The 16,555-nt window shown below is 38.5% G+C and overlaps 3 protein-coding genes across 4 annotated transcripts in view; 2 read left to right on the top strand and 1 right to left on the bottom strand.

The window, feature by feature from the left end:
* The window catches only part of LOC144629866 (uncharacterized), a 123,550-nt gene extending 116,968 nt beyond the window's left edge, over positions 1 to 6,582 (top strand). For both annotated transcript variants that reach the window (XM_078488107.1, XM_078488105.1), the window contains 2 exons: positions 4,732 to 4,869; positions 6,367 to 6,582. In XM_078488107.1, coding sequence (XP_078344233.1) covers positions 4,732 to 4,869; positions 6,367 to 6,482 — 254 coding nt within the window. In that variant the 3' untranslated portion in view covers positions 6,483 to 6,582. The remainder of the gene's footprint in view (positions 1 to 4,731; positions 4,870 to 6,366) is intronic.
* LOC144629868 (uncharacterized) overlaps positions 1 to 16,555 on the bottom strand; it is a 182,981-nt gene that overhangs the window by 127,309 nt on the left and 39,117 nt on the right. The gene's annotated exons all lie outside the window — the stretch shown is intronic.
* On the top strand, positions 17 to 1,574 carry LOC144629870 (uncharacterized). The gene is made up of 3 exons (XM_078488115.1): positions 17 to 137; positions 820 to 960; positions 1,361 to 1,574. The coding sequence occupies exons 1-3, from the start codon at positions 83 to 85 to the stop codon at positions 1,483 to 1,485; spliced, it is 321 nt and encodes a 106-aa protein (XP_078344241.1). The 5' UTR covers positions 17 to 82; the 3' UTR covers positions 1,486 to 1,574.

Genomic DNA, 16,555 nt, shown 5'->3' with positions numbered 1-16,555 from the left:
TAACTAAGCACAAACTAACGCCTTTCGAGCTCAGAAGGAAGCCAGTTAGTTGGTAGCATAAACGAGAGAAAGGTTTTCAACAATGAAGATTCTTGTGGTCTTGTCCTTTGTTGTTTTGGTAACGCTCTGCACAGGCGGTAAGTACATTTGATAGATTTTGTGACAAAATGTCTCTTTAAGGGCGTGCAACTTCTTTGAACTTTGAATTAGGTCAACGTTATGGTTTTCGTTTTTCTTTGATTTTTTTCTAACTTATTTCGCACCTCGTTTTACCAAGACTGCTTAATTGTAAATAGTTTTTGAAGAAGTTGGTAACATAATAACATGGAAATTGCTCACACGTAAGTAAACATATCCACACAACAGAATCCAAAATGTACCACATTACGCCTCTTCAAGGACGTGCAAGTCTTTGAACTTTGAATTAGGTCAACGTTATGATTGTCTTTCTTCTTCAATTTTTTCTTATTTGTTTCGCACCTCGTTTATTCAAGACGGGTTAACTGTGAATATTTCTTTAAGAAGGTGTAACAATATAACATGGGAATTCCTTACACGTAAATAAACATATCCACATTACACAATCCAAAATGCACCACAATTTACGGCGATATTGAAACAATAAAAGCTGCAAATGCCTCTTTTCTCTTGAATGTCTTTGATTAAAAATACTTTTGTACACTTATAGATTTCCTCTGTGTAGTACGATTTCAAGGTACTTCCTATGTTAAGAGATCTAAAAAATGCACTTTAATAACCTATAAGAGCTTCACTTTTCATTTTAAAGATATTAGAATTAAAAGGTTATTTTTTTTGCAGTGACTGGGGATCCAAGTCAATGTGTTTTTCCTTTCGACTATGACGGCAAGACGTACAACAAATGCACCTATGCCGGTGGTGAGAGCAGACCATGGTGTGCATATGATCGTGAATACAGTAGAGGTCGATGGGATTATTGCGGTAAGGAAAGAACCTAAGCTGAGGTGGACCTTTTATCATTGAAATTGAACATTTATGTGAAATTGAACCGATGTAATAGTAGTATATATAGCCGGGTTGTTTTATGTAGTAAAGGGCTATTATATTGTGCAATAGAAATATCAGTAAGATTTTTTCATTTATATCGCTGAGCCATTATTTAATTACGCAAGCATACTAACTTATTATGGATATCATTGTTCTCGAATAATGGTTTTTCACTGAGTGAGCTAAAATGAACTCGATAACAGATTTGAAGCCAATGTAGCGCCGATGAAGGGTCGATATGAGGCCAATGTATTATCCTCCTATATATTATTTCATATATATATTTCAGCATTCGTCTAATAAAAATCACATTTCATGTTTCAATTATTCCTAGTGTGCAGCGAAGGTGAAGCAAGAAGATTGAATTGTGAAGCTCAAAGAGCGATATGCTTACCAGCTGCTGATAACGAGCCCGCGCGATGCCTTACGCGTCCGCGTCCGATGGTTGGAAGGCGCTGAGGTCGCAAACATGTCCACCTGCTTATTTAACGGCCTTGTTTGATGGTAAAATTGTCAGTAAGACTGTGTTCACTCTTCTATTGTCTACTACAACCAATTTCCACAGTGCAATGCAATGCAGTGATAAATTTCTGTGGCTATAACACGTTGAAAAAGAATAAAAGTGATATATGGAAGTATTGTTTCTGTATAAGACGATTTAACTATTATAACTTAAGCTTTTTTCTTATCCTCTTCTATCTCATTTTGTCCTGAATTTTTTTTATTTTTTTTTATTTTCTTTCCCTTAATCAGGGATGTTGCTAGGGGTTATTCCCGGGTCAATATTTAATCAGTTCTACTTAATACTAACCATTATCATCATATTATCTCACCACCAACTTTATAATCATTATCCCCCGCACTATAACCCATTTTCATTGATATATTTGTTTGGTGGTTTGCTTGCAATTGTAGTGTAGTTACTTGGTAACAATAAAATAAAATTGTTCCTTTAAACCCTCTGTCGGAACAAAAAGTCCTATTCGCATTGCTCTTTTTATAATATTTTGTTCCTCTCTCGATCTTACTTGAAGAAAATTTCCATGTCCCGTTTGTTTCTAAATAAGAAGAAGTGTTCCTTTGGAGGTTCCCCTTGGCAAACTTGGGAATCCTTCTTTCCTGTTAAAATAAAGGTGTTTCTAAACGGGGGCTGCTTATTTAGGGAACATGTTCCTATTAAACTCAAAGGAAATATGTTGTCCTTCTTCGAACCGTAATAGAGTTTTTTTTAGTTTATTTCTTTTGTCAAAACCAGATAGTTTGTGTCATGTTCTTATTTTCAGAAGTGATAATTTTAAATTTAATTATTATTGTTTTAATTTTAATTTTCTCAAATTATTTTTCAATAACCTCGGCCTTGATAAACGCAACAAAGGTATATTGTAGATACAACTCTTCTTTTTACTTGCTTCATATCCTATTCGGAAAGCACCGGTTCTGACGTCATTATCTTTGACCAAAATATGGTATCAAATGCACTCAATCTCTGCAGGAGGAGACGATCTTTCCAATGTTACCCAGATTATAGTGATTGGGTCAATTGAGCTTCAAATACCCACAAAAATGTTTAGAAATTTGAATGAAAAACTCGAAGAAAAATTTGCCTCAGCCAACCTTTGGTTCCTCATTGGCAAGAATTTCCTGCTTGAATGACGCTTTCTCGGGATTTCTTGAACTGCAAGCAAGCCCAGTGAAAGGCCACAACTGCAGCAAAAATGTCACGTTGCCTGAGATGTGATACAAACAGTCTAGCACACGTGTTCCTGAAGATCTAAGGAGGGATTGTTTTTAGTGGTTACCTTTTTGAGATTTAGAAACGCCTTGGTGTATTTTTGTCCTCCCTGGTTAAGTCCTTATCGAAATCCTGGCGAACGTCATGCAAGGTTTAACAGGCTTGTTACAGGTTGTACTTGAGGGGAGCTGCCTTTTTACCCAATGGCTTCAAATCCTTCTCAGACCACGTGCATTGGGGACAAATGTTTCTAAGTTGTACTTCAGGTTTCGTTTAGGGGTGAGGAAAGTTAAATCAGAGCTATGGATGATTAAAAGATGATTAACAAATACTACAGCTTTAGGGGTCTGTTGTAACATCTGGTTCCAGGTGCCGCTTCACAATTCTATAGTGTGGCTTCAGTAGAATTTTCAGGGCATTTTTATCAAATCCCATAAAATGCGTTTGGATTATAACCTGCATGAGGTTTAGCTGCTCTTATTTTTTATACTTAAAGCTATTTCTGACCACAGAGTATCTTTGCATTCCATCTAAGTTGTTACCTAGTGTATTAACTATTTCTCAGGAGCTTCCCTGTTGGTATATCTGGGATTCGACAAACTAGCTAGGCACGTCACCATTCGAATCATTGAATAAAATTTCTGCCTTTAACCGATTGCCTTTTTCCTTTCCTTTCTTATTTCTTTTATAGCTCATAACTTTTAAAAGTTTTCGTCCCATCGATCCGTGGATTTTGTGTGTGTAGCTGAACCTCTGTTTCATTTTTTCGCCCGCTGTGATTGGTTTACTGCGTCAACCGATGACTGTGTTGAGAATTAGCAACTTGATCACGAAATTTAAATTCGATTTCTATTTCATTGGCAAAAGTTTTCCACATTATTTCATAAAAACAATAGACCGCACTTTTTAAGGGTTTACCGGCACAATAAACCCACTTGGGATTTTGGGAGAACACGAGAAAAGCTTGTAAATGAATCTCCTCACGGCTCGTGATCATCAAGCCTTTCTCTTCATCTTGCATGGAGTTAGTGCACCAGTAAACCCATAGTCTGGTCTATTGCTTACATAAGACACAAGCAAAGCATCATGTGTTTACCTGTTATATGGCGTACGGCTTCGTTAACGGCACATAAGAGGCACGTGAGATCAATAATAACGAAATGTTAAAATATTTTAGGACTAGCAGGATTCGCCACGCCTAATAGATATGCGAACGCTAGTGGAATGTCATTGGTTTATATTATACGACAAAGGAAAAGAAAGCAAGTACCAATGTTGTCGATACTAATCTATAATTTATCAGGTAAGCAGAAAAATGTTCCACGAGATCTAACTAAACACAGACAACCGCCTTTTGAGTTCTGAGGGACACAAGTTCGTTGGAAGCATAAACAAGAGAAGAAAAATTCAACAATGAAGATTCTTGTGGTCTTGTCCTTTGTTGTTTTGGTGATGCTCTGTACAGGCGGTAAGTACATTTGATGGATTTTGTGATTAAACGCCTCTTTAAGGACGTGGAAGTATTTGAACTTTGAATTAGGTCAACGATATGATTTTCTTTCTTCTTTGATGTTTTCTTATTTGTTTTGCACCCTCGTTTATTCAAGGCGGGTTAACTGTAGATATCTCTTAAAGAAGTTGCAACATAATAACATGGGAATTCCTCACACGGAAAGAAACATGTCCACACAAGTTGACACAACACAATCCAAAATTTAAATATACCATAGTTTACGACACTATTGAGAATAATTAACGCTGCGACTGCCTTTCACTCCTTTTGAAGAGTCTTTGATGATAAAAAAATACTTCGTATATTCTATGCATTTCTTCTGGTTAAAACGGTTTCAAGCGGTTTCAAGGTACTTCCTTTATAAAAAAATTTCTATGAAGGCATTAAATAAAGCTATATAACAGCCCCTTATTTCATTAAAAGAATTTAGAATATTAAGGTTACACATATTTTTTTGCAGTGATTGGAGATCCAAATCAATGCGTTTTTCCTTTCACGTATGACGGCAAGACATACAACAAATGTACCTATGCCAGTCATAACAGACCGTGGTGTGCATATGATCATGAATACCAAAGAGGTCGATGGGATAATTGCGGTAAGGAACGCGCCAGCTATAGAACAGTTACACTGGTTGCCAGTGCGTGAGATCTTAAGCTTCAGAGATGCGAACGTGATCTTTCCACCTTACTGAAGCGAGAGGTTTATAAAAAGGTCGGAAGTACACAGTTGCAACACTAGAAACAGTGATATTCTGCAGATTCCAATGCGCTTCTCAGTTACAGGCCAGCACAACTTCAAAAAATTGGTAATTTCAGTCGAATATTGATTTCTATCCGCAATTAAGGTTACACCTTTCTTTAGATGATAAATGATACTGTTTTCATGGGTTAAGTTGCCTTCTCATATTTCAAAACAGTTTAGACCAATAATCTGCAAAATACATGGGACGTAGTTTCTTTAAACCGGTTTAATAGTAGTATAGAAGAAACGTTTTAGTCCTTTATTGTTGAAGAACCTCATCAACGTGCGGAAAATACATAAAGTGATTTACGCCATAGGGTATAGTCTCTGTGTCATAATTGAAATGCGGTAGATTTTGTTAACTGGGTGGTGACGCCATGTTCTATTTTTGCACTGAGCAGTAAAAGTTTGCACAATAGAGGTATAGGGAGGACGTTTTTTTTTCATTTTATTCATGTCGCTAAGTCATAATTTAAGAATGCAAGCTTAATAATTTCGTATGGTATAAATTTTTTACTGTATACATCGTTGTTCTCGAATACAGTAAAAACCCGCGTATAAGAACACCTATTTTGGCGGTTCAGGCTGATTTGGTTCTTATATAAAGGGTTATAATCTGCAAAATCAGCCTGTAAGTGTTCTTAAGTGTTCTTAAAAAAAGTTTCTTAAAATAAGGAACATACTAGGCTACCAATAGGTGAAATCAATATATATGCACACAATTGTATTTTAATTTTAATAAAATTGATAAATCAAGGCAATACTGTACTGTAATTGGGGTGGAACTATTATGTGTGCAATGAAAAGTAGTGTTGATCTTTGATATTTTTCCATATAAGAACAACTTTCATTTTTCAGGCTGAATGTGTTCTTATATAAATGGTACTTTATTTCCTAAAATCAGGCCTGGGTGTTCTTAATCCACTTGTTCTTATACGCGGGTTTTTACTGTAATGGTTTTATACATTCTTCAACCGTAGACAAAAGAGGTTGGAACGTTTACCCAAAGACGATAAAAATCGGGTACTTTATGCTTAAACAATCTGAATGTCACACCCAAACATTTTCAGAGGTCCCGCTTCCAAATTACACCCTTTCTCGATAAGGATTGTCCCTGCAGTATGTTGGGGAGTTCAACTTTGAGAGGGAGAAGGGGAGAATAAGAATAAGTTTGGAGATCAGGCAAACACCTTGACGTGGGTGTAGATGGACCTTAATAACCTTCATAATAAATTGCGATTTGAAACCAATGTAGCGCCGATGTTAGCCAATATGAGGACAATGTATTATTTGGCTATATTTCAAATTTCCTTTATAATTAGAACACATTTCCTGTTTCAATCATTCCTAGAGTGTAGCGAAGAAGACAGAAGAGAATGTGCCGCTATAGGAGATTTATGCTTGCCAGCTGGCGACGACAAGCCCCAGAAATGCATACCTTTTAATACTGACATTGGAAGGCGCTAAGGCTGCAAACTTCACTTTTCTGTTGACTACCACAACCAATTTAAACAGCCCATTGCAGTGATAGATTTGTGTTAGCTGAAACACGCTATTAAGAATACATTAAAGTGATTTATGCAAGTATTGCTTCTGAAATAAAATATTAAACTATCATCATTAAAGTTTTTATCGTCTTCTTTCTCCACACTTTCCTAAATCCTGAGCTTTCATTCCTTTTAATCATAGATTTAACCCAGCTTTATTTCCTGGTCGATATTTAATCATTGTTTCTTAAAAATAATAACAACACCATCACTACAACCATCATCACCATCATCATCATTATCATCATCATCATCTTCATCATCCTCATCATCATCATCGTCGTCGTCGTCGTCGTCGTCGTCGTCGTCGTCGTCGTCGTCATCACCACCATCCTCAACGTCCGCACCTTCATCGCTTGTTTTCATTTTTGCAATATTTCTTCGGCTGAAAGTTTGCTGTTGGTTTGCTGGTTAAACATTTTAAAACATAACAGGAGCTTGTAGGGATTCACCGGTAACTAGCTAGCTCCACAACCTTTTTGCGCTTGAATCCTTGGTAAAATTAGGAAATATATATATTATACTGTCTCTAAAAGAAATAATTCTTCATTTTAAGGACGTTCGTTTTCGAGATATGATTCTGAAAGAAGGTGCTTATTTGGATAGATTTGATTTCGTCACTCGATATAATCTCTGCGCTTCTGGCAACAAAATATTTTAAATGAATTGATCCAGGGCACCTTCCTTTGTCCCAATTTATTTGAGCGGATATATTGAACAAATATATTTTACTTTTGAAGTCCCTTAGGGTAAACCTTGTTTTTAACAATTGGATTTTCAAACGTTCAAAACAGAAAAATGCTGCAAAATTTGACTGATGATTCGGTCGCGCGCGAGAAGAGAAAATGAAAAAAAATTATAAACTTCTAACATTCGAATTTGGCTCTTTTCTGTCAATCGGGAGAGATTTATCCCAAAAGGTATTTATCCCGAAAAAATGGGGGTCACCGACCGTTTAAGAGAGGAAACTACAAGCGAAGTTAACCCAACGGCTACCTACCCTGTATGTGTTTGAAAAGTTTTGGGTCGCCCACCACCTCTCGGAACGAGTATATTGCTGACAACAATGCCGCTAGCCCTGAATAACAATAGAGGTAGTGTTTACAGCGGGCGAATGAAAATAGAGCTTCCAGAGAGATAGTGTCTTACTGAAAGTTTTCACAGCGCGCGCGCTCATGCATGACGTGACGTGGCGTGGCGTTGCGACATGAATTACGTGCGCAGTAAGGATGCGCATAAACAATTAGCGCGAACGTCCTTAATTCTCGAAAATGATTCCCAAGTTTTGCTAAACCGTTACAACTTCTTCTTGGTAACAGGTCATCAACAGGTCTTTTTTGGTAGCAGGTCACAACTTGGTTAACAGGCCTGCGTTGGGAAAATGTGACCTATCTTGCCGGAGCTTATCCCGGTTTCAGCAATATAATAATAATAATAATAATAATAATTAATAATAATAATAATAATAATAATAATAATAATAATAATAATAATAATAAGTACTTAAAAACGCATTTTACAGCCTGACGGAGTCTCAATGCTTTTTACAATTAATCAAATATAATCAAATATAAACGCTGTTAAAAAGAAAAGTTTTAAGTCTCGATTTAAAAGAGTCAACTGTGGAGCACTGTTTGATGGGCAATGGGCAAGTCATTCCATAGCTTTGGTGCAATCACTGAGAACGATCTGTCACCATAGGTAACCGTTTTAGTCTTAGGAATAGACAGTAATATAAAGTGATAAGGAATATTTCTACCCCTTCAGTTTGGATATGATGCCATTCCATCGCAGGGTTGCAATCCCCATTATATTCCATAGTTCCCATTTTTACACCTATGGAGTAATGCACTATGAGAGTAAAGTGTCTTGCCCAAGAACACAACTCTAACCCCGGCCAGGCCTTGAACTCGTTAACCCAGCGATCCCAAGTCCAGCACACTAACCATTAGGCCACCGAGTTTTCAATCGTAGTATCAAACAGGAACAAAACTGTTCAATCCTTTAAATCCATTATCGGAACAAAAAGTCCCATTCACATCGTTCTTGTGTGCGGCACTGACACTGCATCCACTTAATCACTAATGAGATGCAATTTTTGGATAAACAACAAATCTATCTTTCTTTTCGATGATGAGTACCTAAAACAGTGAGGGAACATTTCATTAACACAGCAAATATAAAAGAAGGTACCGATTCCGATATGGAATTTTGAAAAACAGTTATGTTTGTAGTTTTTCAAGTTAATCTTATTTGTTTGCAACTTTTAATTATAACACCCAGGAGACATACTTGTTTGTAATTAAGTCATGGCTTTGTCATTTAAATCCATAGGAGTAATTCCTTTACTATCATAAAGTTCCATAGTGAGTATTTGGTAAAACGTTATAAGATAGACTAAACACCGCCGTGGCACCGTCCCATGAAAGAACACGGGAACAATGAACTCGACAGACCTTCCTCGGAAAGAAGTAGCGTCCTTGCTATTTCGCCGATGTTCTAACGACAGTGTTTTGATTAAAAGTTTCCAATTAATGATGTGGTGGTTGCTCATCAGTGTAGTCTCGGGGCTTTACTTCGGTTTCTCTAGCATGAAGCGACTAGTAGTTTATACTACTCTGTTTAAACGAGATGCAAATCCATCGCATGCATGTAACCCCCCAGCACATCGACAGGTTTCCCTAAAGCTCACTGCAACCTTATCATTTATAATCCTGGGCAAAGAGGGGCACTGTAAAGAGTAAAATGTCTCGCCCAAGAACACAGGTGCTTTCGACAGCGTTTTGAATAAAAGATCCTTATAAATGTATTAGAGGTTGCTCATCAGTACAGTCTCAACGCTTTACTTCCTGTTTCTCTAGCATAAAGCGACTAGTAGTTTTGCTACTCCCCCTGCACGAGATACAAATTCATGGCATGGAACCCCCAGCACATTAACAGGTTTCCCTGAAGTTCACCTGCACCCTGCACCCTTATCATTTATGCTCTTGGGCAAAAAGGGGCACTGTGAGAGTAAAAATATCTTGCCCGAGAGCACAACTGGGCTAAGACTCGAACACTGACCGCTTGAATCATAAGGTCAACGCGTCTCCAACTCCTTTAACTTTTCTTGTCCGATTAAATGGTATGACGGGTTATGTCATGGCACTTTTCACTTCCCCCGCCATTTTGTCTTAAGCTAGAGAGTAAAGGCAATTATAGCAAACAAGTAAGGCCCTTCTTCTAACCAGCTGTCAGTCATCCCGTTAATTGAAAATTTTGCCTCTGAAGTTAATTACGTAATTGGGAGATGCGTCATTCTTAATTAATTATGAGGACGAAACAAATATGATTGGTTCTCATCTTTTCAGAGATAAGAAGATAAGAGACAAAAAACGTCTTAGCAAGACGTATTCATATCATCTCTATCATCTTCAGGAACAAGCAACTGTTTGACAATGAAGAGTGCGGTGATCTTGTTCTTTGTTGTTTGGATGGTCTGCGTAGCTGATGGTAAGGTATTGCTTTTAGTTTTTATTAGCACAATTTTAGTTATATGCAATTCTAAAAAAACTTTTTGTAAACGTCGAAATTGATTCTTTCATACGATTGCTTTTTGTTTTCTTCTTTTCCATAATCGCTTATTTGTGCGGCAGCGCTACAGTTTACATTCACATCTCTCTAGGAAGAAACGAAATCATAGTGAACCCCATGGCTACAGTTTAAGAGGTCGACTTTCTAAAAAACACCCACTCAAACTCTGGCAACTGAAAGACTTTATCGAGACTAGAACTAAAACAGATTTGGTTTGATTCAAAATGATTTTCTGGCCGCGTTAGGAGCCATTAAATATTTAAGTTAATTAATATTTTCAGCTAGGTACCTTCTATCAGCGAACGAGAAATATACATTTAAAGTTCAAGACATTTCTTTTGCAGTGATCGGGGGACGAGATCAACGCCATTTTCCTTTCGAATATAAGGGCAAAACGTACAGCGGTTGTACCTATAAAGACCATAGACGACCGTGATGTGCATGGGATAGGGACTACCGATTTTTTCGGTGGAGCATTTGCGGTAAGAAACTAACCTAAGCTGACGCCAGCCTTGAATTTTCGAACTACAATACTATTTTCAATTTAAAGGGACTATGTCACGGGGATTTCGCCAATTTTTGTTCTAAACTGTTCTGAAATTTGTGGTAGGCAACTTAATCTTAAATAGACATTATATTTGAACATTTAAAGGAAGATATAACCTCAATTTGCCGATATAAATCAAGCAACGGCTATAGATATCGATATTTCGAAGACGCGCTGAAACAACTTGAAAACGTTTGCCTAACTTTTTCAAATTACAATCCGTTTCCATCCGAGCCATCCGCAGCCAAAGATGCTCGTTAACAGTTTCAGTGCTCTAATATAGCCTTTTTGTAATGAAAATGAAAACGATTATTTTTAGGTTTCCTGCGACACAAATATAAATTTTGGCGGTTCAAAATTCTGGTAAAGTCCGTGACATAGTCCCTTTAACCCCACTGGTGTAAAGAGGGGACATAGAACTCCTGTACATATGCCAATCATTACAGACCGTGGTGTGACAGTCAAAGCGGTGGAGATCAGTAGGGGGGAGGATAGAAACGAGGTCAGGGACGGAGTAGCGATGCTCTCACAACTTGCAACGCGATCAATTCACGTTTTTTGCGGTTTTTGGACGGCGCGTCAGCAGGCGATATTTTCCCGCGAAATGGAAAGTATAGCAACCACGACAACGATGCCGTGGATTCAGCTTTTGTAAATGGGTCAGAACTATTTTTTACTAAAAATGTAAATGCATTGTTTTTAACACAAAATTTCGCCGTCGTCGTGTAGTTTTAAAAACGCAGGATTTTGTTATGTCGGGTTACTTTTTAAGCGCTGAAATGAAAATGATCGTACCACGATTTTCAACGCACGTGGGGCACAATAATGACGTAAAACAAAGAAAGACTAAGTCAACAAACAACCTTGAAACGATAGAGCAAGAAAAATAGCTCCAACCGGCACGAGAACATTCGATCCGGCGATCGCCACCATATGTTGGCAACAAGAACCTTTCCGGAGTCATTTTTACGGCTTTAAAGACAAAACTTAGAAAACTTCCTTTACTGCGATGAATAAGGAACCGAACTCTCCTGCTGGCACCACGTTGTTGTTAAAATTGTTTTGGCAAGTTGAGGAGCTGTCATGCGCCTTAGATGTAGCCGCTGGCTACCGACCTGATGTTGGCTTTGCAAGTTGTGAGAACATCGCTCAGATTTCATTTAAGAGAATGTATGGAAAGTTGCTTTCCTCCCTCCCCTCCCCCCCCCCCCCGGTGAAGATACTGTGATAAGAAAAGAACTAAGTCGAAAAGAACAATTTTTTTCAATTCAAACCAACCTGATGAGTTGCATTCGCGGTAGTACATTCAATGACAATACATTATCTATTTGATATTCACTGAATTTCCCGCTTCGATAGGTCAGGATTATTTATGCCACAATATTGTTGCCAGGCCAGACTAGGGTATCCTTAACTTTACTTTGAGGATTAATATTTTTAAGATGGTGTGTGCAGTTTGCCAGGTAATATCAACACTGCAAAAATGTATATATAATAATTCTTCTATAAGTAAAGATAGAAACTTCACGGGCAGTTACTCAGAGTTTCACGCACGAAGCGATCATCAGACTGTGCCGTTAGATGCGGGTAAAATACAATTTAAACTTCGTTCATGGAGGACGGTTGGAACGATCCTAAGCGCTTACAGGGGAAATCCGTCACGCTGCAATTTGTGTCTGACGGAGAAGCTCTGCTTACTATCAGCTGACAGATCTACTCTCTTGAACAAAAGATCTGAGCTTGTTACCAAGTGCAGGCACGAAAACAAGTACTACGCGGCCAATCAGAGACAGGATCGTTCCAACCATTCTCCATGAACGAAGTTTAAATTGTATTTTACCCGCATCTAACGGCACAGTCTGATGATCGCTTCGTGCGTGAAACTCTGAGTAACTGTCCGTGAAGTTTCTATCCTTAATTATAGTATTCCGCTCTGCATGTATTTGCATCGAGCACTTCTCCGATTGTGTGAAACCTTTTATATTTTTCTTTGTTTATAATTATTCTTCTGTATTTCAGCATAAATTCATTTTTTCCCTAGAGTGTACCACTAGTGAAGCAGAGTCATTGAATTGTCAAAGGGGTCTGGAAGCATGCATCCCAGCTGCTGATGGCAAACCTGCGAAATGCGTGTCTGGACATGTGGCTACTGGAATATTTGGACGACTTTCTAGTTGCGTAAATCACGTCTTTGGTGAACACGCTAAGACTTCTTCAGTCGTTTGTTGTCTGCCTTTACTAACTAACTTACGCAGTCGAGTAAAGTGATATATATTTGTGTGGGCTGAAACTTGTAGAAAAGAATAAATTAAAGTGATTTACGCAAATGCTGTTTCAGCATTAGAAGATTCGATTTTTTTTCCAACTGAAGCTTTTTTTCTTATCGTCTTCTATTTCCGTTCCTTTCTGAATCCGGAGCCACTTCCTTTCTATTTGTAATAAATAAAGAAGATGGTAAATTTTAAGCTCGGAAAATAATCCTTTAGAGTTTTTTTTTTCAAACGAAGAAAATCATCTTCATCGTTAACGTCATTACGTAGCTCTGTAACTTCTCACAGTTGCTTAAATAGTTCCTTCTTTCTTGTCTCATCGTGCACACCGCGCCTTATTTTTTCTTCTTCCCAATTTTTTCAGTCGCACTTGTACGCGAATACAATTGAAGTCTCTGCAGAGGAGAGAAGAAAGATACTGTGAGAGTTAAGGAACACAGGAACAGAGACCTCGGTAGGAACTTCCGTCTTCGCTATTTTGCCAACGATCTATCGACAGTGTTTTGATTAAAAGTTTCCAATTAATTGGTGGCTCATCAGTGCAGTCACACTTAACTTCGGTTACACTAGCATGAAGCGACTAGAAGTTTAACTACTCCCCTTGGACGACATGCAGATCCATCACATGTAACCCCTCCCAGCACATCCACAAGTTTCCCTAAAGCTCAGTACAACCCTATCATTTAGCGGAGCTCCACAGCGGCCCGAAGGGTCGCAGAGTGGAGCCCCATACCCCTAGAAAATCCACAGAAATAGGAAAACCATGAACTTGAGTTTTCATGGCCATCATGGCTAGCGGCATGGCTCGCGGGAGCGTACGACGTACGTACGTCGTGCACTCTAGAAATAGATTAACCCAGGAGCCTGATTAACCCTAACCTCTTTGATACTGGGCATCCAAGTTATGGTCAATTGACAGCTGTCAATACAAGGTGTCCGCTGACCAGCATCACGTGACCATATCGAGGGCCCAGGTGTATAACTCATCAAGGTGACGTGTTTTTTTTAAAAGTTGACCACTGACGGGAAACTGGTTTTTCAATTTGATCGCGCGCTCAAATCCTAATTTTTTTTAAGGTCAGTGAAGGTTCAGTGAAGGGAAAAGTAAATTCCCCTGGAGCTCTCCTTTAGGCTTGGCTAAATCTATTTAATACTCCTGGGCAAAGAGGGGCACTGTGAGAGTAAAATGTCTCGCCCAAGAACACAACAGTGGTTAGCACCAGGACTCCAACCCGTACCGCGCGATGCGGAGTCATACGCGCCAACACTAGGCCCCAGGCCTTCTACTTCTTAAACTCTATTTGTCCGATAAATGTCATGACACTTGCCACTTCCAGCTTTGTCCGCCATTTTGTCTCGCCGTATGGGGTAAGAGTAATCATAGGGCACAAGAATCTCCCTTCGGCTAACCAGTCGTCAGCTTCCTCGTTTAAGTGTGCATTCAAGAGAGGACCAGGCAATAGGTGATACAGCTCAAATCACCGATTTCGCCCAAACTTAGCATTAATGTTGGGTATGGTGAGCTATTCACTGTGGCAAAACATTAGCTCAAAATATTTTATTCCCTTGGAGTTATGGCTCCTTTTGCAAAATTGGCAATTTTTCACTAATTTATGCATATTTAATTAGCTGACTTTGAATGACCAGTTCCACAAGAAAAAAAGACTTCTGAAAATAAAATTTACTGCATTATATTCTGTGGTTATAAGGCTTTAAGTACAGTAATTTACTTCAACCGTCCGATTTGATGTCTTCTCCTCAAACAGATTTTTGGAAGGTACACATTTCGTACTGCTGGAAATGGCCTTCAATTAGTGCCAAATATCTCCCATGAACAACAACTTATATACATTATTCTTACATGGGTAATGAAATCCATCATTTAACTCCACAAAAATGGCACAAAATGTTTGGGGACCAATATATTTTATTCGTACTGAGGAACTAAACACACGTGACTTAACGATTTCTTGCTATTTCATCAAAATTCACCGAAACACAGAAGCCATTTATTTACTCAATTTGGCACAGAAGTGGTACAAAATAGCTAATCAAGCATACATCTATCGATAACAATCAAAATATTGGCGAAGAAAAGGCACCTAGGGCATTTTTCGGAGCATTTTCAGAGCCATATAAGCTTCTTAATTCGGCAATGTTGTGATAGCAAATGTAAATACAACAGCGAAAGATTTTCTTCACAAGCTCGCTCAATCCAACATCTAGGCACATCAAAGTTAAGAAACAAGAAAGTAATGCTACATACATGCCACTTATCGACACTTAGATGCTTTCTTCTGAAGATTTTGTTCTTCTTGCTGTACTTCGAAAAACAGAGAGCGAAGTGCCATATCATGGCGGATATTTTACACCTTGAAAACGAGTGGCGTTCCAACTTTTGGCTCTAGTTGTTCCTGATTCATCGATAACATCATGTTCTATAGCCTATCATCTCTACAACATCGTGGATGAGATACTGGTGGTTATAGTTTGTAGTGTCAAGTGCTGGGAGTAGTTAACCCTCGCCGTAAAGTTTTGAAAGTCGTTGTCACTAGGGTGTTGTTGTTATTCGTCCACGTGTGTTCAGTCGAAGAGGGAAGCTAAATCCTATGCTGAAGGTTCGTGTTTTATTTTTCTGTCGTTCTTGCTGAATTTCGTTGTTTCTAGAAAGAAACACTTCATGTCCATTAGGGTTTGGTGGATATCAGCTGCATTTTTGTGCCGTGATCATTAATTCATCTACTATTTTGATCAACATTTCAGTATTTTGTATCATCGGCCTCCCCTTGAAGGGTATATAAAAAGCAAGGAGCAATCCTGATCTTCTCCAGGGGTAAGGCCACGTTCCTGATTTACATTTTCATCAACAGACAATCGACTTTATTCCCTAGAACTACACTTTCCTTGATTTTCTCATCAATTTCTGATATTTGGTAGAAGGAACTTATATCTTGCTCTACTCAGTGGCCATGGAGTACAATTAGTTTGAATCATATATTTTTATTCAACTGCAATCAGTAGAGTACAAATTTGTACTCTACTGATTTGCACGGGTTTCCCAGTTCTATCGTTCTAGTCTCTTTTGCATCAGGTCTCCCACCAGCGAAAAGAAATAACAGGAAACCGAACTAAATATGAGCATTGCAGTACACACATCAAGCTGCAGCGGAGGAAATTTTTTTTGCTAAGACAAATTGAAAATATTGTCATGTAAATAACAAGCGCAATCTACTTACCATGACAAAAACGAACATTCGCGGAGGAAAAGCAAATATATCTGAACACGCGTGGTCACACGCGTGTGGTCGCGCGTGAGGATACGTGAACGGGCCGTACCGCTGACTGAAACGGCAGGCTCAATATAAATCCAAGATGGCGGGGGATAACGGCTGTTTATTTCCAGTTAAATTTATATCATGTAAACTGGCTGAGAGAACTGTCCCTCCGTGAACTTTGAACAGCTCTTTGAATGACTTTTTTGACAGCCTGTTTATACCTTTCACGAAGTATGAACCACGATGGATTGGCTGAGTTCAGCGCGCCTCAAAGCAACAGTACACATGTCAACTGAGATCGAAGTACAGCAAGAAGAACAAAATCTTC

This window comes from Oculina patagonica, chromosome 11 (genome assembly GCF_052425735.1).
Source record: "Oculina patagonica isolate OP01 chromosome 11, crgOcupat, whole genome shotgun sequence".
Classification (NCBI taxonomy): domain Eukaryota; kingdom Metazoa; phylum Cnidaria; class Anthozoa; order Scleractinia; family Oculinidae; genus Oculina; species Oculina patagonica.
This window is presented reverse-complemented; position numbering and strand designations above follow the sequence as displayed.